Genomic DNA, 25,806 nt, shown 5'->3' on the forward strand with positions numbered 1-25,806 from the left:
GACTCAGCACTTTCACTGCCACTGGCCTGAGTTAATTCCTGGTTGGGGAACTAAGATCCCACAACCCACACAGTGCAGCCAAAAATACACAAAAATTAGCATATGTGATATGTAGTTTATACATTTCTTTGGTTTAACACTGTACTTTTTCAATGGAGTCCAAATAAAAACGAAAGCAACACCCTAGCTGTTATTTTAGAGATATCAATGAATCTGAGACAGCAATGAAATCTTTTCTTATATAGTCAACACAGAGAAAGACAAAGTTATTTTCACAAAATTTTAATCTAACCAAACCTGAGGGGATAATTTAATAAAATTGCTACCATGTAATAGTTATCTATAACAAAGTAATCAAGCACAAAATACCTGTTTTACAAGTAATTTGAAAGGCATCTCATTTGCATGAATCTTAAACACATGCATTTTTCTAATAGCACCATTTTCTGCCACTAAGTTTTCAGTAAATATGTGATTGATAATATTCAGTCATTTTTTGGATTCAAGCTCATGTCTATGAAACAGTGATGTCTAAAGAAATTAAATGGTATTAGAGGATCCAAAAGAAACCAAAACCAAAATAAACATATGATGATTTCTGGGGGGAAAAAAGCAAAAGTAAAATGAAAATTAAGCACTGTTGCTTGTGTAACTGTTAGCTTTTTGTAATTGATTATACAAATGAACACAGTTCTTTTAAGTTAGAAAACGATTCCTGAAAGCTAACGCAGTAATTATCGTGCAAGTTACCTAGGGAATCTAAGACTGATTATTGAAGCTCAAAAATCTTCTGCTAGGATAAAACCTGCTTCCCAGAGCTTCACAAAATAGTCTTCAGGGGTGAAGTAGAGGAAGTAGAGAACAAGGAGTAGGGAGTATTTCTAAACATGTTTAAGTATTTCAATGTTACTGTCACAGGGAGGAACACATCTGACTCCATATTGCATCTGTTTCTTTTACTTTAATATTTGTATTCTATTGCTTTTGCTACAAGTTAATCATTAAAAGGATGCTGTGCTCAGTCACTCAGTCATGTCCAACCCTTTGTGGCCTCATGGATTGTTGCCTGCCAGGTTCCTCCATCCATGGAATTTTCCAGGCAAGAATACTAGTGAAAGTTAAAATCACTCAGTCATGTCCGACTGTTTGCAACCCCATGGACTATATAGTCCATGGAATTTCCAGGCCAGAATACTGGAGTGGGTAGCAGTTCCCTTCTCCAAGGGATTTTCCAACCCAGGGATCGAACCTAGGTCTTCCACATTGCAGGGGGATTCTGCACCAGCTGAGCCACCAGGGAAGCCCAAGAATACTGGAGTGGGCAGCCTATCCCTAGGGACTCCAGCAGATCTTCCAGACCCAGGAATTGAACTGGGATCTCCTGCATTGCAGGCAGATTATTTACCAGCTGAGCTACCAGGGAAGAATACTAGAATGGATTGCAATTTCTTACTCTGGGTGATCTTCCAACCCAGCGATCGAATCTGCATCTCTTGATTAAGACCTTTGCTGATATATTCCTGGTTCCCAGTACTCTTGCCTGGAAAATACCATGGATGGAGGAGCCTGGTAGGCTGCAGTCCATGAGGTCGCTGAGAGTTGGACATGACTCAGTGACTTCACTTTCACTTTTCACTTTCATGCATTAGGGAAGGAAATGGCAACCCACTCCAGTGTTCTTGCCTGGAGAATCTCAAGGATGGGGGAGCCTGGTAGGCTGCCATCTATGGGGTTGCACAGAGTTGGACACGACTGAAGCGACTTAGCAGCAGCATGAGACTAGCTCTCCATCATAAATCTTGACTTAGGAATGCACCCACTGCCTGCAAGCACATTCCCCCACACCCTAAGTTAACTATACAATTGTCACAATGGCCCCTCGAGATGTGAAGTACAGCTCTGGGTCACCATCCACCTGATTCTACTCTGAAGTAAGTTACCACATAATAATAAATGGATCCACTGATTATATGGAGCTACCTGCCTCAATCTTCAATCTCAAGATACCTTCTCCGTGCAGTGGGAAGGTTTGGTTCCCTCTGTCCTCAGATACCACGGGAAAGACCAAATTTCAAAATGTGAAGTTGTCTTTAATGGATGCATATTGAATGTGCACCATCATAAAATCAAAAAATTGTTATGTCGAACCATTGTAAATTGGAAACCGTCTATAATTTCTTAAACTGAAATCCAGGTTAAATTTTATGCAAATCATACGTGTACCAACTTATGCTTAGGGGAAATAATTGTAATATGAAAATTAATAAATTTTAAAAGCAGAAGGCAGACAGCTTGACATTCTTGAAAGTGAAAGTGTTAATCGTTCAGTCATGTCTGACTCTTTGTGAGCCCGCGGACTATAGCCCGCCAGGCTCTTCTGTCCATGGGATTCTTGAGGCAAGAATACGGGAGTGGGTTGCCATTTCCTTCTCCAGGGGATCTTTCCAACCCAGGGATCGAACCTAGGCCTCCGGCATTGCAGGCACACTCTTTACCATCTGAGCCACCAGGGAAGACCTTGACATTCTTAATTTTGTACAGTTATTTGCAAATGAAATTATATACCAAGGAAGAAAAAAGAGGGCTGAGATTTTCTTTTTTTTTTTTTTTTTTGAGTATTTTTTTCCTTTACTACTGTAGTATCTGTATGTATCACTCAGGCTTCCCATGTACCTCAGATGGTAAAAAATCTGCCTGCAATGAAAGAGACCCGGGTTCTATTCTTGGGTTGGGAAAAACCCCTGAAGAAGGGAATACCTATCCACTCCAGTATTCTTGCCTGGAAAATTCCATAGACAGAAAAACCTGATGGGCTACAGTCCATGGGGTCACAGAGTCAGATAAGACTGAATGACTAATGCTAGCACTAGCTATACATCACACATTTTTACATTAAATCATAAATAGTCACACTGTTGGAGTTTCTCAGATGTTACGCTGGCAAAGAATCTGCCTGCAATGCAGGAGACTCAGGTTTAATCCCTAGAGCAGGAAGATGCCCTGTAGTAGGAAATTGCAATCTACCCCAGTATTCTTGCCTGGGAAATCCCATGGACAGAGGAGCCTGATGGGCTATAGCCCATGGGATCAGAAAGAGTCAGACAATGGCTGAGCACCTGAGCACACACATTCACTTTTATTTCTTGTCTCTCCAAACGGTTTACAATTTCCTTGAAGTCAGTAAGAAAACCTTATATCTTCTTGTTTGTTTTCATGCATTCATTTATTTAATACATATTTATTAAGGTTCTACTTTGTGCCTGATACTGTATCAGGCTTAAGCCTGTTCTTTGACATAGTAAACCCAAAACAAATATTTATTGATAAATAGAATATATGCCCTCTACTAGCAAGTAGCACATTCACTTTAGAAACACTTATAGAAGCTCTCTGATTTTGAGATCCGTGACCACAAAAATCCCATAATCCTCAATAGCTCCTAGGTGTCAACTTGTGGGAGTTTCAACAATCAGGCTACAGCTGGATTTAGAATATATTCACTTGCTCATATTTTTCACAGTTTAGTGTAACTTTTGTTATTCCAGCTAAAAGAATATTACCACTTTTCACTTTTCTTCAATTTGGTATAAATTGCTATAAATAAATAAAATAGAAAAGTATTTAGCCACTTGACAACTATAATAATAGGGGACATTTCTATAATGCCAGCTTTATAAATAAGCCAGAAACTCTCCAGATTTGGCAAGCTATATCAGTAAAAATTGAGGAAAATGAATGGTTTATTATAATTTAATGGCACAGATTTCTGTTAAGGGTTTATGTAATTTAGTTTACAAATATGCCCATAAAAAGAACATTTTGATGTAATAAATATTCAAATAAATAAATAAATGTCACCATGACTATTCTCTTGAGCGACAACAAACAGTATTATAGTCCCAGATGTTTACTTACATTGGCCCTGAAAGATAGATAGACCACGGGGTAACCATCGTGGTTACGGATGCACTTTTTATACTGAGACAGTTCTAAGGGGAAAATGGCCAGTCTATCTGCGTACCATCTAGCTATACAGTATCTATCCATCATCATTTGTACCAGTTTCTTTAATACAGCTTTGGATTAGAAGAGATTCTTGATTTTTAGTGTGCATGCACACACACACACACACACACACACAGAGAGAAAAGAAGGAAAAATCTATTTAAAAAATTCTTTTTTTAAAATTAAAAGAAAGTTTCTTTTGAGCTGGCCCACGAGGCATTCGGGGTCTTGGTTCTCTGGCCAAGGATCAAAACTATGACCCCTGAAGTAGAAATGCAGAGTCTTAACCACTGCACCAACAGGCAGTCCCAATAAATCTCTTTTTAATTGAGCTAGACATTGTGAGTAACAACTGGCAGGGATCATTCAAGGCTCATAATGAGGTTATCTTCTTCCAGAGTGGATTATTTTTCTTCTATAGATATGTAGAAAGAATGTTTATTATGAGGGATTGGCTCACATGATTATGGAGACTGAGAAGTCCCATGATAGGCTGCCTGCAAGCTGGAGGTTCAGGAAACCAGTGGTGTAGTTCCAGTCCACACCCAAAGCCTAGGAACTAAGGGAGCCAATGGTATATGTCCCAGCAGGAGTCTCAAGCCTAATGGCAAAGGAGAAGATGAGTCTTCTCCTTAAGAGAGAGCACACTGGTCCTTCCTCAATCTATTTGTTCCAACTCAGGCCCTCAATGAATTAAATCAGGAATCCCAAGGACTGGTCTACGGCCTGGACTGGTCTATGGCCTGTTAGGAACCGGGCCACACAGGAGGAGGTAAACGGTGGGTGAGCAAATGAAGCCTCATCTGTATTTACACCTGCTCCCCATCCCTCACATTACTGCCTGAGCTCTGCCTCATGTCAGATCAGCAGTGGCATTAGACTCTCTTAGGGGGACGAACCCTACTAAGAACTGCCCATGGGAGAGATCTAGGTTGTCCACTCCATACGAGAATCTAATGCCTGGTGATCTGAGGTGGAGTTGACTCAGTGATGCTAGTGCCGGGGAGCGGCTGCAAATGCAGATTATCATCAGCAGAGACGTTTGCACACAGACCCTAATAAATCAGCTTCTTGCAGACTCACATCAACACCTCACTGATAAGTGAGTGGTAAGTGACAACTGTATAATTATTTCATTATATATTGCAATGTAATAATAATAGAAATAAAGTGCACAATAAATGTAATGTACTTGAATCATCCTGAAACCAGCCCCCCATCCTAGTCTGTGGAATACTGTCTTCCACAAAAAGCAGTCCCTGGTGCCAAAAGGCTGAAGACCAGTGGATTAAATTATGCTCCAGGATTATTTTGTTTTTATCAGCCATCTAGGTTAATGGCAGATCTAAGTCCAAGTCAGGATGGAAATAACTTCAACCGAGCTTCAGTTGTGAAGAAAACTGGTCTTCTCTGGGGTTTGCTGGAAGCACTGCTCAATGTTTCTGCCTCTCCCCCATGCTTTTGCTTTTGCAACCAGCAAGTTCCTTGTGAGGAAAAGTAGCTTCAAAGGCAGGTCTCTTCTCCTTCAGCTTCTCTCTTCTGGATCTTTGTCCTGGAAATTCTCCCTGCCTTGGGAGTTCCCCATTGCCTCAATAGGGTGTTTAGTATGCTTTGTTTTGCTTTTATTATTCTCAGGAGGTTTGCTCTCAATCAACTTTACAGCCAGAAGTGGAAGTTTCTTTACCCCTATATTAACTGTCAATGTCACTACTCATCTAGTACTTCCAGCTAATTATCTGGGATTGATCCTCAATAGTTCAATCTCTTTCTCTCCTTTTTTGCCTACTCTGCACTTGTAGAAACGTCTCTCAAAACCAGACTCTTCTGCTACTCACTGACCCTGATCAACCAGGTTACAATTGCCTGTGCAGTTTCTATCTGATATTCCTGCCACAAGAATCTTTCAAATCTAGTCTTCAATAGGACTATGTCCAAGTTCATTTAAGCTGCTATAACAGAATGCTATAGACCAGGTGGCTTGTAAACAACAGCAATTTATTCTCACAGCTCTGGAGGTTGGGAGTCCAAAATCACAGTGTTGGCCAATTCAGTCTGGTGAGAATCCACTTCAGGGTTCTCAGGCAGCCATCTTCTTGCTGTGTCCGCACATGATGGAAAGGACTAAACAGCAGTTCATGGACTATTTTATAAGGTCATAAAGCCTATTTATGAGGGCTCCACGCTCATAACCCAATCACCTCCTACCGCCCAAAAGCTCTACCATCTCATTGGACATTCGCTTTTCAATTTGACTTTTGAGGGGGCACTTTCTGACTATAGTGAACAATGTAGCATCAAATGTCCTGGAGATTAAATAGTTAAACAGGAATCCCTCACTCTGAAATGCTAGTTAGGAAAGACAATGGAATCCTCCAGGAAGTTATGACAACCCTGTGTCTACTCAGTGAAAGAAAGATGTTCCTTTTTGGCTTTGAGTCAATCAAGAAGTTTCTCATTCACCCAATGGGAGTTACCCACAAGCCATCTTCAATTAGCACCAGAATCAAAGGTAGCTGATCTAATGACTCCAGTATATACTGACTGAAGGACCCTACAAGCAGGAGAGCTGCCTCTCCACCCCAAAGAGAAGTGAGCAGCACATACTTCTTAGAGAATCTCAGGGGGAAACCAAGTCTCTTTATTAAGAGTTTGATACTTAAAGTATTTGGCTGGCAAAAAAAAAAAGTTTGTTCTGGTTTATCCATAAGATGTCACAGGAAAACCCAAATGAACTTTTAGGCCAACCCAATAAAACAGGAACTAGTAAAGATAAGAACATATTTCTGAATTGTCATAACTTGGCACAAGACAAAACCTGTGCTGATGCGAAGCAAAGAAAAGCAGAGCAATGTAGCCCAGGCAGACACAGCAATACCTGGCTTCGCTTCACCCTATGAGCAGCTTTAAGAGGAGGAAGGGGTGCCAGAGAAGCACCCAGGCAAGCCCCACCATAGGATATTGTTTTGATATAATTTATTCTGTCTGGGTAGGCTCCAAGTGATGCCAGCACAGACAGCTCTGTAATCATCCACTGATAACCTGGTCCTGTCAGGCTGACAGTACTTCCCTGGTTATTACCTGGAGCATCTCATATTTCTGAATGTTGCTGAGATTAAAAAACTAATGAGAAAAACTGGAAAGGAATATGCTGAAAGGAACATGGCTTTTGTTCTATAGTGATGGGACCATAGATGATTTTTCTCTGTTTTCTGAAATTCCTTACAAGATAAAGAAATAAATGTAAAATACAAACAGTACAAAGAAGCAGCAAAATCCTCTAAAATAATAAAAAGTACAGCAAAAACTTTCTCTTTGAACTTGAGATTTTTGTAATTACATCAACAACATAATTACAAATACAAATTTCTATGTATAAGATGGGGTTAGAGGGCCTCGTGTCTCATGAGAGACTCTTAGAAGGAAATGTTCCTGATTGTCAGTTGGCTTCTTCTACTTTTCTTTTTAACAACACATTATGAGACTTTCTTGGTGGTTCAGTTGTTAGAAATCCACCTGCCAAAGCAGGGGACACAGGTTCAACCCCTGGTCCAGGAAGATCCCACAAGTGGCAGCACAAATAAGCCTGTGCACCACAACTACTAAGCCTGCACTCTAGAGCCTGGGAGCCGCAGCTACTGAGCCCATGCCCTACAGCCCATGGTCCACAAAAAGAGAAGCCACTGCAATGAGAAGTCCAAGCATCACAACTAGAGTGTAGCTCCCGCTCACTGTAGAGAAAGTCCATGCAGAGCAATGAAGACCCAAAACTGCCAGAAGTAAAATTAAAAAACAAGCAACAAAAAACCCCAACACATCACTTATTCTCTCCACAGAGAAAATGCACAAAACATTTTTTCACTCTTATTATTTACAGAAAAACTTTTTACCTAAAATTCTCATATTCTTCTACTTGTCGTTTCCATGGGCAGCTTTGGATATTTGTGATAATCTGAAGATAGTCATCTTCTGAATACCTAAAAGTCAAATGTCAATGAAATTAGAAAATAAAGATCTCACTTATTGATAAATGAATCTATAAGTCATCAAATGACATTTATAACCTACTCATTCTAGCCCTCTAAATCTTTTCTTAAATAAGGTGATAATAGAAACAAGTAAACCTCATACTCATGTCAAAACATCTAGGAGCATGCAATTCACAAATAATTATTATGTTGATCAAGGAACGTATAATTTGCATGCATCCTAAGTCAAGTTTAGTATTACAAACCAACCGATAGCACAGCAATTCACACACGTATCTTATGGCTATTTCACCTTAGGTTTTCATTAACAGATACATATAGTTTTTAGACATTTACCATAAATATAAATTGTATCATCTTTTTCAGAGTCTAAATTGATAGATTTCCCTTGGGATATATGGAAAACATTTCCCCCAAATAATCATCTTAACCTTTGAATTTGAACAGAACATTTAAAAAACAGATTAGGACAGGTTAAAAGAGATGTATACTGGGCATAAAAAATCTACAGGCACAATTGTACAGTATGGCCAGTTCTCAGTCCCTGGTAGACCTCCCTCCATCTGAAATTTCATCGTTAATTAATAACTCCTTTAATAATAAAATAGCCTCTAGTCTTTAAGGGTTATCAGTTATAATGCATATATCCTTTTGAGTGAAGAAAAACACCCTTAAATTTCCTTTCAATTAATACCATAGTCCTTAGTTGCCAACTATGATCAAGGTTTTACAATAAAGAGATGGAGTAGATGTTGGTGAGTGGGTGGGGAAGGCAGTAAAGAATCTTGTCAGGAAAATATCTTCCCCACCACCACACAGTACAATGCATTCCCTCTAAACTTTACCTCTAAAAGGCATATTTATTAGAGGTTGGGAAGGTCATCAACCAAGTAACTCCTTTGCCCTTGAAATTTACCTGCCTTTCGGGTATTTCTCTTGTCCATGTTGTCACCAAGATTAATCAAAGATATTTTCTCTTGGTTCCCACTGAAGAAAGGTTGAAAATCTTAAAAGACTTTGCTAAATACTAAAGGAAAAGCAAAGCAAAGAGCTACTATAGAAGAGATTAAAAATAGTTTTAGGGACTCCCTCGGTGGTCCAGTATTTAAGACCTTGCCTTCCAATGCAGGGTATGTGAGTTCAACTCCTGGTCAGGGAGCTAAGATCCCATATACCTTGCAGTCAAAAAAACCACAATATAAAACAGCAGCAATAGTGTACAAAATTCAATAAACACTTTAAAAATGGTCCACATTTTTAAAACAATCTCTTAAAAAAAACGTTTTACTTGCATACAGGCTTCATTTTATCTTACCCCCCTGGGCCCCAAGACTTGTCACCAAGGAACTTGAGAAACCTATACTTTAGCCTCATAGCTTTGTCTAGAATGAGGAGTTGCCCGCCTCCACATGGTGACAGTTATCTAAAAGTTGTTGTTGTTTAGTCACTAAGTCCGACTCTTGTAACTCCATGGGCTATAGCCCTCCAGGCTCCTCTGTCCATGGGATTTCCCAGGCAAGAATACTGGGGTGGGTTGCCATTTCCTTCTCCAGGGGATCTTCCTAACCCAGGGATCAAACCCAAATTTCCTGCATTTCAGGCAGACACTGAGCTACCAGGGCAGGGCAATTTCATATCTAAGCTTAGTCTAGAACATTAAGATTCTCATTCATTTCCAATCAGAATAAAGGTGTACTGTAAAATATATAGTCTTTAAAATGTTTTGTTTTCATGAGGTATATCCTCCAATAAATTGTAGCTGGCTCTAATTTAACTTAATATTGAAAGATGTTAATCATAATGTATCTAATTTTACCAGTAAGTTAGCTGCCTAGAAGGGCTTTTGACTTTAAAGTCCTTGATATTTATTTATTTTTAAGAGTTTTTTTTGGTTTGCTTTTTCTTCTTTTTTTAAATTTTATTTTGTATTTTTAAGATTTTTTTTTAATGTGGACCATCTAAAAAATCTTTATTGAGTTTGTTACAACATTCCTTCTGTTTTATGTTTTTGTTTTTTGTTTTTTTTTTTTTTTGGCCCAGAGGCATGTGGGCCTTAGCTCCCTGACCAGAGATCAAACCAGCACCCTCTGAACTGGAAGGTGAGGTCTTAACGACTGAACCACTAAGGAAGTCTCTATAGTCCCTAATATTTAAAACCAAGTTGCATACATTACAGCAGACCTACCTTCTATTAAAGGAGAAATACTCTTGGCCATTTTACAATCAGAAGACAACACTTGAGCTACCTGGGGTTGCTATGTTCAAAGAATCTCTTTTTATGTCCAGTCTAGAAAGGAAGCATTATCCTCTGATATTATAAAGGGGAAGACCAGAGAATAAGAAATTGAAGGGAGTTAAAGGGAGTTTTCCCCCCTACATGCTTGCCTTTTCCTACTAAAAAAATAAATCACCAATCAGCTTTTTTTGAAAATTAAGATCACCACAGAACTATCATGATTCATAAAAAGGGAACATGGCTAGAGAAGGAAAGAGCATATAAGTGTCACAAGTGTGAGCTAATTTGTGAAATAAATGTGCCTCTGTAATAGTTTTCTGTTGGGCTTCCCTGGTGCTCCAGTGTGGTTAGGAATCCACCTTACAGTGCAAGGGACACTGGTTTGATCCCTGGTCCAGGAAGATCCCACATGCCTCAGAGCAATTAAGCCCATGTATTACAACTACTGAGGCAGCCCTCTAGAGCCCAGGAACAGCAACTACTGAGCTCTCGTACCACAACTCTTGAGTCTGTGCTCAACTACTGAGAGCTGAGAGCTGCAACTACTGAAGCCCACACACCCTAGAGTCATGCCCCACAACAGGAGAGGCCTTTGTAATGAGAATCTGAAGAACCTCAACAAAGAGTAGCCCCTGCTCACTGCAAATAGAGAAAGTCTGTATGCAGAAACAAAGATGCAGTACAGTCAAAAAATAAAATAAATAAATCTTAAAAAAACACACAACTTTCCTGTTGAGCTCTAAATCACACTTTCTGCAAATTTACATTTATAGTTGGTTTTCAGTTGCAAGGTACAGCCTTTACCCCACAGCTGTGAGAGGCAGCTACCTATGATGTCATCCCCATTATGGATGACAAAACTAAAAGTTCTGAGATGAACAGCTTACTCAATATTGTATTATAAGCAGATGAGCTAAGAATTAAAGTCACATCTTTTGATTCACAGTCTGGCTCTCTTTCTAATATATCATGCTGCATCTCATCTATTTTCATAATGAAACTGAAAATTAATCCCATCAGAAGTATTTTCTGGTACCAAGACATACAATAAATCATACTAAATAATGCAGCAAGTTATTTTCAAAAGAATAAATAACATCTATTTAAGTCATTATTAATAACATTCTAAATGAGATGTAGATTATAAATAACACACAATGATACTAAGTAAATGTAATATTAAATTTTTAAATATTTTCTAAGACAAATATTGTATGATATCACTTACAGGTGAAATCGGAAAAAAAAAAAAAAACAACTAGTGAATGTAACAAAAAAGAAACAGATTCACAGATACAGAATAAACTAGTGGTTACCAGAAGGGAAGGACAAGACAGGAGTAGGGAACTAAGAGGTACAAACTACAGTGTATGAAGGACCTACTGTACAGCACAGGGAGAAAAGCCACTGTTCCATATTAACTATAAATGGGGTATGGGCTTCCCCAGTGGCTCAGTGGTAGAGAATCCACCTGCAACACAGGAGATGTGGTTTGATCCCTGGGTCAGGAAGATGCCCTGGAGAAGGGAATGACAACCCACTCCAGTGTTCTTGCCTGGAAAACTCCATGGACAGAGGAGCCTGGAGGGCAACAGTCCATGGGGTCGTGCAACACTGCTGCAATGAAGATCAAAGATTCTGAGGGCCGCAACCAAGACAGCACAGGCAGATAAATACAATAAATATTTTTTTTAAGATATAAATAGAACTTTTCAAAAGGTATAATTTATGGTTAATTATATTTTGGTCAGTTAATTAGTATTTTGGTCATCTGATGTGAAGAACTGACTCATTGGAAAAGTCCCTGATACAAGGAAAGATTAAGGGCAGAAGGAGAGGGTGTCAGAGGATGAGATGGCTGGATGGGATCACTGATGCAATGGACATGAACTTGGGCAAACTTGGGGAGATGTTGAGGGACAGGGAGGCTTGGTATGCTGCAGCCCATGAGGTCGCAAAGAGCTGGACATGACTGGGCAACTGAACAACAACAGTGGTTAGTTAACTTGACAATTACATATTTAGTGGATACTTATTAGGTGCCCAGACCTTATCTTAGGATATTTACCTATCAATCCTACTTAAGCAGTTGAGATACTAATTTAGTTTCCAATAACATCTCTTCATGGTGAAAGTCAATTTTTCTGTCTATTGAAATGGATGAAGACACTCCAATAATATTAAGTCAGTAGGCTTCTACATGGTATTCTATGTAGATCAAACATCTTCTGTAGTTAGTTTCTACAAAACCCCTGAAGAGCTCAGGCCTACATAAAAATAAATTCTGCACGTCAATATGGTGGTATAAGATTTTCAGTCAACACAGTCAATCATTTCCACGGGGAAATACTTTTTAAGGAATGGCTGATGAATGTGTGACAGCTAAAGAAAGAGGAGCATGTAGCAGAGCGAACTGAGCTATGCACAGTACTGACCTACCAACAGCTCATTCACTGAGGGTGGGAGAATTCAATCTGCATCATTTTTAACTCAGCGAGATAGTAACTTTTAATTATAATGCTGTGGTTATTATCACTGGCATAGGAGAAAGAGCTCTCAAACCTTTACTCTCTGCATATTGTTTAGTGTCCCTCACACAAGTTAAATTTTCAAAAACCAGTTTTAGGAATGAATTCCTGAAGATGCTGAAGTTCTTCACAGTGTCAGTGAAATCTCCAAATTGCCACAGTTGAAAAAGTCAGAAACTTATTTTAAAGAATACTTTCTCTGTTCTGAACCATTAACTTGTGGGGTTTTGATAGTAATTACATGTTTAAGACACATGTTAGGAAATACTGCAAACAGTGACTAACTTTAGCCAACCAAGAGGGAAAGAGGTGTCTATTTACAAGGGCTGGGGACATGGTAGAGAAAAGGCTACAAGGATTGGTGAAGCATACTTAGGTGACAAGAGAGATAGAGGAGGAAAGCTGTGACTGCTCTAAGTTCACACACCACCCACAAAGAGCTATAACTACAGGTATAGAAGAGGCCGCAAGACAGGAGAGATGGCCTTTGGCAAAGAATGAAGTCTTACCTAAACTAGAGCCATAGAGAGGAATCCTGAGAAATAAGTGCCCTTGACTTTATCTCTCCTCGTTTTTCACTCTCCTACCAATGACTTCTAGAAAGTGGCCCTAATCAGAAGCTAAAAATTATGAGAATCCAACTAAGGTACCACAAGGAAGTCAGCCTCCTGAAGCACAGAGCAAGAATGAAAAAGACAGAAAGTAGACCTGGAAGGTTAAGATAAATTTATGGGATAAATGGAAAGCTATTCATGGTGATATTTATCAGAATTATTTGGGGTAACAATTTGGGCTTCTGAGGTAGTGCAGTGGTAAAGAATCTACCTGCCGATACAGAAGACACAGGAGACACGGGTTTGATCCCTCGATCTGGAAGATCCCCTGGAGTAGGAACTGGCAACCCACTCCAGTATTCTTGCCTGGAAAATTCCACAGACAGAGGGGTCTGGCAAGCTACAGCTCATGGGGTCACAGAGTCAGACACGACTGAGTCACTAAGCAGGTATGTACGCACACATGCACAGTTTGCAACAGTTTGCATGCACGTATGCAACAGTTTACTTCATTGGACTGATTTGATTATAATGCCAAAATCAAGCAGTACCTCACTATCAAAAAAATATAATTGTGAGGATCTTCTTCACAAACATCTGCAACATGCAAAGACATCATCAGGACGGAAAAAATGAATAAATACTGAAGCGGCTATTTAACGTTTCCACATTTTCTCTCACAGCACTATTGCTATGTGATTTCTGAAGAAGAAAAAAAGATGACCCCTCCCCCCCGCCTTGCAAGTTCATAGAAAGAAATTTTCAGACATGTAAGAGTCTGAGTGCAGAGTTTGAAAATCATAATTTCGTAATCTTACCCTATCAACATTTAGAACTAGGATCCTATATATCGCAGGAATCAGAAAGAATCAATTAATTTAGTGTTTCTCCATCTCTTGAAAAGGAGCATCTAGTCAGTGAGCTAAAAGAGTCAATGAGCTGGCATGGATAGTGTACCTGGCAAGATCTTTAAACCACACCAGAGTGGCTATTAACCTTTTGCCTTTTAAATTCTTATGACTCATATAAGCCAAATTATCTCTTCCTCCTGTGTCTTTTCCATCACCCTAAATCCTCTGAATATCTCCACAGCACTTACTTTTGTCTTCATGTATTTACTCAATAAATACTTACTGAGTATCTCTTATGTGTAAGGTATTGTTCTAGAGACTGATAATTAAAATAGTGAACAAAATGAATTTTTTTAAAAAAATCCATGTTCTCTTGAAATTTATATTGTAATAGGGGAATGTGGACAATAAATCTAATGTATGGGCTGACTTGTATTTCCCCAAATTCATATGTTGAAACCCTAACCCCCAGGACCTCCGAACATGACTGTATTTGGAGATAAGGCCTTTAAATAGGGGGTTAAATTGAAATGAGATCATTAGCGATCCCTTGGTCTCCTGAGACCACTAAGGATCCCCGGGTCTCCTGAGACCCAGATCCCTGGGTCCCACTCAGTCATGTCTCACTCTTTGCAGGCAGATTCTTTACCATCTGAGCCATCAGGGAAGCCTTAAATTGAAACAAGTCCCTTAGGGTGGCCCTAGTCCAATCTGCTTATGTTCTTATAAAGAAATCAAATTTGTAGATACAGAGAGATACCAGGATGGTGGCACACGCAAAGAAAATACCAACCAAAGAGAAAAGACCATATATCTATGCTTGATACATATAGCAAGAAGGCAAGGAGAGAGACTTCAGAGAAACAAACCTGCCGACACTGCCATCTTGGACTTTATGGCTCTAGAACTATGAGAAAATAAATTTCTGTTGTTTAAGCCATCTTGCTGTTGTTGTTTAGTCACTAAGTACTGTAGCTCACCAGGCTCTTCTGTCCATGGGATTTCCCAGGCAAGAATATTGGAGCAGGTTGTCATTTCCCTTTTCGGGGGATCTTCCTGACCCAGGGATCAAACCTGCGTCTCCTGCACTGGCAGGTTCTTTACCACTGAACCACCAGGGAAGTTCTTTAAGCCATCTGCATGCATGCATGCATGCAAAGTTGCTTCAGTCACAACCAAATCTTTGTGACCCTATGGACCTGTAGCCTGTCAGGCCCCTCTGTCCATGGAGTTCTACAGGCAAGAATACTGGACTGGGTCTCCTCCAGGGGACCTTTCTGACCCAAGGATCAAACCTGTGTCTCTTACGTCTTCTGCATTGGCAGGCAACTTCTTTACCACTAGTGCCATCTTCAGGGAAAGCACTTAAGCCATCTAGTCCGTGGTAATTTGTTATGGCAGCCCTACCAAACTATATATCAAGTAATACATAAATTGATAGCATGTTGAAGTATCTCATGTACTTAGTACTGTGAGGAAAGATAAAACAGAAAAAGAGGGAAAGTGTGTGAAATAGGACTGCAACATAAGCGGGGTGGTCAGGGAAGACTGCCCTGGGAGATAGGAGTTGGACAGAGATTTGGAGAAAAGTAATGATTAAGTAAACAATGTACATATGGGGGTATGGGAATGGGAAGAACATTCTAGACAAAGGGAAGGACAAATGCAAAAGTCAGAGGTAGAAGCAGGCAGGGTATGTTCAAGAAACATCAAGATGGTCAGATTTGCTGGAAATCACACACGAGTCACTCAGAAATCCACTCATGAAGGTGGAAGGTCACAGGAAATCTGATGGTAGAGGATTTGGTATTCAAAATGTGGACCTCAGACTAGCACTACTGGCATAAAATAGTAAGAATATCAGAAATGCAGAACCTCAGGCCCTGTCTCAGACTTAACGGAATCAGATTCTGTATTAAAATAAAATCCTCAAATGATTTTTAGACACGTTAAAGTTTTTAACAGGTTCATTGAAGCATAATTCACATACCATAAAATGCACCTATTTAAAGCATAGAAGCCAGTGGGTTTTAGAGTATTCACAGATATGTGCAACCATCACTATAGTCAACTCTGGAACATTTTTGTCACCTCAGAAAGAAGTCTTATATGCTTCAGTTATTACCTCCTGCATCCCATAAATTCTGACATACTGTGTATTTATTTTCATTCATCTCTACTTATTTTCAATTTCCCTTTCTATTGCTTCTTGGATAAACTGCACAGTTAGGAATATGTTGTTTAATTTCTATATATTTGTGAGTTTCTCAATTTTCCCCCCTAAATATTCATTTAAAATTTCATTAAAATGTGGTCATTGTATTATTTTTATTCTTTAAATTTATGGAGGTTTGCTCTATAATCTAGCATATGATTTATTCTGGACAATGTTTTGTGTGCATTTGAAAAGGATGTATATTCTGTTGGTGGGTACTATACTCTATAGATGTCTGTTAAGTCTGGCTGGTTTATACTATTAAGCAGTTCTACCATTTTCTTATTGACCTTCTGTCTGGTATTGTATCCACTACTGAAACAGATTATTTAAGTCTCCAATTATTGTTGTTATTTCTTCCTTTATTTGTCAGTTTTTGCTTTGTGTACTTTGGTGCTCTGTTATAAAATACATATGTGTTTATAATTATAACTTTTTCCTGGATTGACCCTTTTATGATGACACAATCTGCTTTATTTCTACTAACACCTTTTGTTTTAAAGGTTTATTTCTTCTAATATCAATATGTACACTTCAGTTTTATTTTTTAAAATATTTTTTTATGTGAACCATTTTTAAAGTCTTTATTGAATTTGTTACAATATTGTTTTCATTTTATGTTTTGATTTTTTGGCACTGAACCATGTGAGATCTTAGTGCCTCAACAAGGGATTGAACCTCTATCCCCGGCATTGGAAGGCAAAGTCTTAACTACTGGACCTCCAGGGAAGACTCATTCCAGCTTTTTTGTGGTTACTGTTTGCACATGATGTATTTCTCTATCCTTTTACTTTCATTCTACTTGTATATTTGAATCCAAAATGTGTCTTCTATAGGTAGCATATAATATGAGCATGCTTTTTAATCCAATCTGACAATCTCTGCCTTTTGATTACATGATTTAATCCAGTCATATTTAATGTTACTACTGAAACACCCTGCTTATTTAACTTATATGCAGAGCACATCATGAGAAATGCTGGACTGGAAGAAACACAAGCTGGAATCAAGATTGCCGGGAGAAATATCAATAACCTCAGATATGCAGATGACACCACCCTTATGGCAGAAAGTGAAGAGGAGCTAAAAAGCCTCTTGATGAAAGTGAAAGAGGAGAGTGAAAAGGTTGGCTTAAAGCTCAACATTCAGAAAACGAAGATCATGGCATCCGGTCCCATCACGTCATGGGAAATAGATGGGGAAACAGTGGAAACAGTGTCAGAGTTTATTTTTCTGGGCTCCAAAATCACTGCAGATGGTGACTGCAGCCATGAAATTAAAAGACGCTTACTCCTTGGAAGAAAAGTTATGACCAACCTAGACAGCATATTCAAAAGCAGGGACATTACTTTGCCGACTAAGATCCGTCTAGTCAAGGCTATGGTTTTTCCTGTGGTCATGTATGGATGTGAGAGTTGGACTGTGAAGAAGGTTGAGCGTCGAAGAATTGATGCTTTTGAACTGTGGTGTTGGAGAAGACTCTTGAGAGTCCCTTGGACTGCAAGGAGATCCAACCAGTCCATTCTGAAGGAGATCAGCCCTGGGATTTCTTTGGAGGGAATGATGCTGAAGCTGAAACTCCAGTACTTTGGCCACCTCATGCGAAGAGTTGACTCATTGGAAAAGACTCTGATGCTGGGAGGGATTGAGGGCAGGAGGAGAAGGGGACGACCGAGGATGGGATGGCTGGATAGCATCACAGACTTGATGGGCGTGAGTTTGAGCGAACTCCGGGAGATGGTGATGGACAGGGAGGCCTGGCGTGCTGCAATTCATGGGGTCGCAAAGAGTCGGACACGACTGAGCAACTGAACTGAACTGAACTGAACTGAACTGATACAGTAAGATTTACCTCTGCCAATTTACTTTTTTTTTTTAATTTTTTAAAAATGTAAATTAATTTATTTATTTTAATTGGAGGCTAATTACTTTACAATATTGTGGTGGTTTCTGTCATACACTGACATGACATCTTTAATAATTTAAGCTATTTTTAGTGGTTGCTCTAGGCTTTACGATATATATCTTATCAGAATCAGCTTTCAATTTGTACTAGTTTAACTGTACTGATATATAGAAATAATACTCACATAGCTCTCTTCCCTTTTTCTTCTTTGTGTTGAATTTTTGTTATACAATATTACATTATTAATGTTATAAACCAACTATATATTATTATGTTTGTTACTTTACCATTTGTAGTCATTTCCTTAGCCTGATACTTTGCTTCTACCACCCTCTCTGTGTTTTTTATTGGCAAATATATTACATGTATATTTGAGAAGTGCTGCACCCCACTCCTGTACTCTTGCCTGGAAAATCCCATGGACGGAGGAGCCTGGTGGGCTGCGGTCCATGGAGTCGCTAAGAGTTGGACATGACTGAGTGACTTCACTTTCACTTTTCACTTTCATGCATCAGAGAAGGAAATGGCAACCCACTCCAGTGTTCTTGCCTGGAGAATGCCTGGGACGGCAGAGCCTGGTGGGCTGCCATCTATGGGCACAGAGTCAGACACGACTGAAGTGACTTAGCAGCAGCAGCAGCCAGGACTTTGCAGGCTGCTGTAAGAATTTTGTCTTTTATTTTGAGTGAAACGGGAAGACATTAGAACAGAAAAGTGACCTGATCTAACTCACATTTTAAAGGGTTCCAACTGTCTACTTCATTGAGAATATTCCTCCAAGACAGCAGGAATAAAAGCTAGAAGAATTAGAGATGTTTGCCAATATTGAAATAAAGATGGCTTGGACTAGGGTGGAAGTGATAAAGTGAGTAAGAAATTATTCACTTCTGGGTATGACTTCAAGGTTGCCAGTAAGAGTTAATGATAGGTAGATAGATAAAAATAAAGGAGGCAAGAATAACCCCAAGCATTTAGGTCTGAGCACTGGAAGAACAGACTTGCCGTTAACTGAACAGGGAACAGTGTTGAAGTATAAAATTCAGGGAGCAATCCAGGAGATCCTGTGAGATGTAAAAGGTTTGAGATTCCTTATGAGTATCGCAGGGAAGAGTTGACTGGGTAGAGGTAATATGAATCTGGAAAGAGGTCCAAATATAAATTTGGGAGTCATCAGTAGGTAGATGGCAGTTAAAATTCATGAGGTTAAATGAAGTCCTACAGGTCTGAGAAGGAAGATAAATGAGACTGGAAGACTGAGTTCTGGGACACTTTAGGGTCAAAAGTAAAGGGAAATGACAAGAAATCTACAGAGAATGAGAAGGAGAAGACAAAGTATTGTAAATATATGACTTTCTTTTTTTGTTTCTTGTGTTTTTGTTTTCTTTTTTTAAAATTTTTGCCACACAGAGTAGCATGTGGGATCTTAGTTCCCTGACCAGGGATTGAACCTGCTCCCCCTACAATGGAAGCATAGTGTCTTAACCACTGGACCACCAGGGAAGTCCTTGACTTTATTAATGTACTGTGAGCTGCTAAGGAGTAAAAATAATTTCTTTATCGCCATGTCCCTTAGGCAAGAGTTAAACTGTTCGCAACCATGCATACTTAGAAAAACCTCCCAGGGAGTCTGATACACACCTCCAGGTTGAGAACAATTGTCTCTGTGCCTGTTGTAGTGCCTGGCACAGAGAAGCTGCTGTGTGTTTCTGAAATTGAAATTTAATATATAATTAGAACATAAAACACCCAAATGTTTCAGATATTAGTTTTGAAATATGACAATAATTAGCCATCTGCCATGACCTTACCAAGAGAAGTCACACCAATCCCCAAGTTACAGTTAGGGTAATTGTGCAAGATAAAGCTTACCTGCATATATTTACATTACAGATGCTTAAGTAGAATAAGTAACAGAATGTGAGCAAAGTAAGTATATACTTAGTATTTTGGATAAAGATTGCTTTTAAGTAGCTTTGCACTATAAAGTCAAATGCCTTTCTCTTCCTGTATTTGTGACTTGTAATTCTGTTTTCATTAAGAATGGAGCCATACAGTAGCGAGAACAGAATAGTCAGAATTTTATCCAAGCCCTGGATCTGCCACTTCTAACCATCTCATGTTTGCAAGCCATTTTAAAACCCTCTGAGTTCATCACTTACACGTGTGGAATTAGAATGATGAAACTTACTCTGAAGAAATACTGCAAAGACTATAGATATACTTACATTTCCTTGCATACAGTAGGTCCACAAAAATAGCTGTTATTACCAATACTGAAAATTCAGTTTTGTTTCCACTGCAAACATGTTCAGTAGCTCAACTGTGTCTGACTCTTTGTGATCCCATGGACTATAGTCTGCCAGGCTCCTCTGTCCATGGAATTTTCCAGGCAAGAATACTGAGTGGGTTGCTATTTCCTACTCCAGGGGACCTTCCCGACCCAGGGATCGAACCTGTGTCTCTTGCGTCTCCTGCAATGCCATCTGGGTTCTTCTCAGCTGAGCCTTGGGGAAAGCCCCTGTTTCCACTGACAAACACTTAAAATAATACACTATTTCAATCTTCAGTATGGTAACAGATGATACTAAGCAATTCTTGCCAAGTATCAACTAAGGGATTCCAATTATGCTGGTTATTTTCCAACATCAACAACCACACACAAATGTCATTATAAAAACTGTCATTATGATAAAAATATAAGAGCATAAAGGATTATGAATTGAGTGGCCAGTTAGTTATCCATGGTTATATTATAAATTACTCTAAAACTTAGTGGCTTAGTTTTACAACAATAAACTATTACTGCCCAGTTTGTATAGGTCAGGAATTCATGAGTAGGTTAGTTAGATAATTCTGGGCTAGTAGCTCATTAGATTGTAAAGTCAAGATGTAGGTTGAGGTTGAAGTGTCTACTTCCAGGGAGGCTCATTGACATGGCTGACAAAGTGGTCCTGGCTATTGGCGGGAGACCTCAGGTATGTGGACCTCTCAATGTCCCCATGACATGGTAGCTGGCTTCCCCCAGAGCAAGCAACCTAAGAGAAGACAAGGCAGAATTATCAAACACTCTATGACCTGACCTTGAAATCACACCTCTTTATTCCCCTGATATTGTATTGGTTACACAGGGCAGTCCCCTTTAGTGGGGCAGGAGAGAAACATGTAAACACCAGGAAGGAAGGACTAGTGGGCACCATCTTGGAAGTCTGGCTACCAGAAATAGTAGATAAACAATACCCTTAATAATACTTGTTATATTTGAAAATGGTGAACAAGTGCAATAGATTTGCTTTCTTTCTCCATCTCACTTCTGAAATTGGAAATGATTATTTCCAATTATTTCTTAATGACCTTAAATAAGTGTGATTATTTTTATTGTCACTGTTTTCCTATTAAAGGTTTCCTTCAAATGACTTGCTATTTGAGCAAGTACTAGGAATCCTTCTGATGTGAATACATAATCAAGATTGTAGTATAATGCAGAAGTCAGTGTTTCAATTTTTCTCTGAGGGAAAATTCAGTTTTATTTCCACTGACAAACACTTAATACACTATTCCAATTATCAGCATGGTAACAAATGATACTAAGCAACTCCTGCCAAGTATTAACTAAGGAAGTCAGATTAGAATTATGCTGGTTAACTTCCAGCATCAACAACCACACACAAAATATTTTATTTTCCTCCTTCCCATTAACTGATTGCCTGACTCTGAAAAAAAGTCACAATCCTATTTTTACCTTTAAACTGAGGGAATTTGATTGCTTAGAAAAATAAAAAGGTATATATAAAAATAAAAAGGTATATATAAAAAGGTATATGGATCAAAAGAATTTAAGAGACTATTCATTCCCTCAAGTTCTTAAATTGTATGATTGCTTATTTCTTATGTTCTCTTTGAGGTACAGAATGATGGCTAAACCACCTTGACAGATTTTGCACACACAAAAAAGAAGTTTTCAGAGACTTCTATTACAGCCTTGTTATCAGTTCACCCACCCAACTTAAAATTTTGTATCAGTAAACAGAGCCACTGCTTTGGTTACCAACAGGTATGCCCCATGATATGAAGAACACACCATGTTGGTATTAAAGGCTGTTTTGTGTTAACGTCTCCTTTCTGACAAGGAAAGGAAGGAGGGATAGATTCCTGAGCCCTCAAAAACTGACCAGAAAAGGCAAATAAAAGGGTCAGAGGTGAAAAGACACAAAAATGTGGATATCTCTTGAAGAGGCAATGAAAGCACCATAGATTTAAAGCTGAGTGGACAAGCCATATATCACTCTATGCCAAGAAAATCTTGTCTATGACCACACACCATTTTTCCTGACAGACAACTTAAAACTTAGCAATACTTGCATTGTTAGCAGGCTGTCAAGTGATATGTTCAGAGTCATGTTTTTTGAAGCCTGATCTACCATAATTTATACTTCTTCTTTTCAAGCTGCAGTTCAGGTCACACTGTGCTCCCCAAGATAATAAACAGGAAGAACACTTAGGGCCAGTCTTCAATTCACTTTGCCTTTCACCTTGCAAACAGAGCCTTCGAACAAACATCTTTATGATGCCCCATTAAGATGATCCTTTCAGAAAATTCTGCTGTTCTCGGTAATTTTAAATGGTACAGCATGAAACAGCTCATCAGACATACACACTCACCCAGCAGTGTATGGTTCAAGCCACACCTAGCTGATGCAAGCCTTTGTTCCAAGCTTAATTGTGAGAATTTGAATTTTACCAACAAAAGCTATTTGAAGGCAAGAGGCTTTTTCATGCCCTCATGACTGCACTGGAAGATGTAGGGCAGTGGCTTACATTCTGTAAGAAGATCTCTAAATCTCTCCTTTCACCAAGAGCACTATTCAAGCATTCAGAGGATGTAAGATATTGTTTAAGCAAAATGTTTCCTTTCATCTTTAAGGAAGACCTGAGGGATCTGTTGTCAATACAATAATAAGAACAGCTGAACTATTTAATATTTAATGCATATGGTGCAGAAATATCTGGTTGACGTCACTGACTGGTGCTCTCTTTCCAAATCATGTAGCTGTTGCTATATGGCATCCCAGCTGGGCACTACAACCCTCATGCCCATCATGAGACAACTGCACTCACATTCTATTGGCCAATCCCAATCACATGACCCCAAACATATAGGTAGGCTGGTTCCAGCCAGTGGGATATGATGGGAAGTTATGCATATCCCCTCCAAGATGTGTGTACCTTCTCTATAGCACCCTCTGCTTCTGCAGCAACCCTCAGATCACCTGTTGAAGACGTCTGCATCATAGGATGGAAGGATCCAGAATCCCCGAGTCAGTAGTCAGAGAAGAGTTGTTCATCAAGAAGGAAGGTCTATACTGAACATGGTATGAGAGAGAACACAAGATTTTGATATGATAATCTCTTTGGGGAGATTCTGTTAGAGCAGTTCATCTACCCCGACCAGATGGGAGAAACTGAACAAATATAGATGTAACCTTTTTGGGTTCCACGATCATCTGGGAAAAAGGAAGAGGAACACAGGAAGAAAATGGTACAGTGGCAGAGGCAGCAAGACCCAACAGGGGGAGGAATGAGATCATTTCCTGTGTCAGCCCCTCTGAAGTATTTGCTCTTGAAATATCAGCTCATTGGTCTGAAACGATGTGGACTAAGATAGACAACTTGAATATCCACACAATTATCATTTTTTAAAAAGTAAGCAGAAAAGATCACAAATAATCTTTGCCATACTGAAAAATGCAAGTGATAAGATGCAGTGATAAGATAGCTAGGCAGCATTTTAGTATGGTATAATATTCTATCCAGGAGACACCTGGTAAAAAGGATTGAGATGGAGAAACCGAGAGAAACATTCAAGGAGAAAGGATGAGGCAGGAAAAAACAGAAAACTTCAGATTCAAAGAGAAAGAGCCAGAGAAGTTAAAAATAGTTTTCAAAAAGGAATTGAAGTTTATGGACAGAGTTAGAGATGGTGAAGAAAAATCCTTTGAAGACCTAAGAAGTATATTTATTCATTTAGTAATTTAATTCCACAAACATTTGCTGAGTAACTACTATGTGCTGAGTCCTGCGATAGGCACCACAGACAGAACCACGAACTCACAGTCCTGGAGCTCACAGCCTTACACAGAAAATAAAGAATCCGATGGTTTTCCCAATGCCAACCATTAGCTTTCTTTCACTCAAAAATGTAGTCAACCGATTCATGTTGATGTATGACAAAACCATCACAATATTGTAAAGTAATTATCCTCCAATTAAAGTTAATTAATTAATTTTAAAAGACCAGTGGGAGAAAGAGCACTGCTCCCTCCCACTTTAACACCATCTTCTTAAATTCTATTTTAGCATCTGAAAGGGGAAAATTGACTGAAGAAAGAGGAAATTCTACGTCTTTAACAGACCATGACAAAAACAGAGCTAAATTATTATTTCTAAGAAAATGTAATTGCTTTTTATTACCACACACTGAATAGCTTTTCCAATTGTCCCCTGTACCTCTGTATCAGCGCTGGTCGCAGAATGTACAATTCCTGACAATAGACAATACTATTGAACAAATTAGTCTCCTATGAGCAAAATAACACTTTCATAACAATGGTCAGGTCCTGCCTACTTTCTCTAGACTTTTGCCAAACAGAATACTAGTGCAGGCTAATTATATGAGCTGGCTGAAAATTGTGCAGATCATGGAAAGGTATCCCCCTAAACAACAATTGAGAAAAAGTCTTAACATCAAATCCAAAACAATAGGAAAAAAGTGAGAGAGCAAACTAAGCCCAGGCAATCTCATCAGCATACTGCAGTTAACCATATTTGTTGATGCCCATAAAAGAGTTGTAAAATTCTTTGCAGTGGGGTCTTCCCTGGTGGTCCACTGGTTAAGACTCTGCCTTCTAATGTAGGAAGCATGGGTTCCAGCCCTGGTCAGGGAACTAAAGTCTCATATGCTGTGGGGTGTGGCCAAAATTTTATTTTTTTTAATTCTTTGTGTTGAAAACAAATCACCTTCCATGATTAAAGAACACTCTGCCATGCTGACGCAAGTGCTTTGCTCCAAAGTACAGCAATGGCTCATTGTTACATTGAGCACTTTTGTCACTTTGGGGAGCAAAAATATTGAATAGTTCATCAGAGAGAGAATCGAAGACAGTCCATTTTAACTTTTACACACTGATTCCCACATCAGGCAATGAATACAAACAGTTTGTCAAAGGGAATGGGGGAGTAAGGACCAATTTTTCCAAGTTCTACTATTCATAAGGTGTGGCGCCACAGATCTGATGCATGGAGGATGGTGCAAGAGGTCTGGAATTTTAGTCCTTCAATAAAAGTTTGAGAAAGAGCCCAACAAACAAGGAAAACGATGGCTCCAACATGATCAAAACGGATGTGCAGCACCATCTACAATGCATGAGCTACTTTACATCCACCTCAAAATTCATTGTACTTATTGTGCAAGAAAAAAGGCATTTGCATGGGACTTCCCTGCTGGTCCAGTGGCTACCAGGGAAGCCTT

The 25,806-nt window shown here is 39.1% G+C and overlaps 1 protein-coding gene across 1 annotated transcript in view; it reads right to left on the reverse strand.

The window, feature by feature from the left end:
* Positions 1–25,806, reverse strand: part of ST8SIA6 (ST8 alpha-N-acetyl-neuraminide alpha-2,8-sialyltransferase 6) — a 137,499-nt gene that overhangs the window by 34,502 nt on the left and 77,191 nt on the right. The window contains exon 4 of the mRNA XM_068987838.1: positions 7,893–7,979. Within this exon, the coding sequence (XP_068843939.1) occupies positions 7,893–7,979 (87 nt within the window). The remainder of the gene's footprint in view (positions 1–7,892; positions 7,980–25,806) is intronic.

This window comes from Capricornis sumatraensis, chromosome 15 (assembly GCF_032405125.1).
Source record: "Capricornis sumatraensis isolate serow.1 chromosome 15, serow.2, whole genome shotgun sequence".
NCBI lineage: Eukaryota > Metazoa > Chordata > Mammalia > Artiodactyla > Bovidae > Capricornis > Capricornis sumatraensis.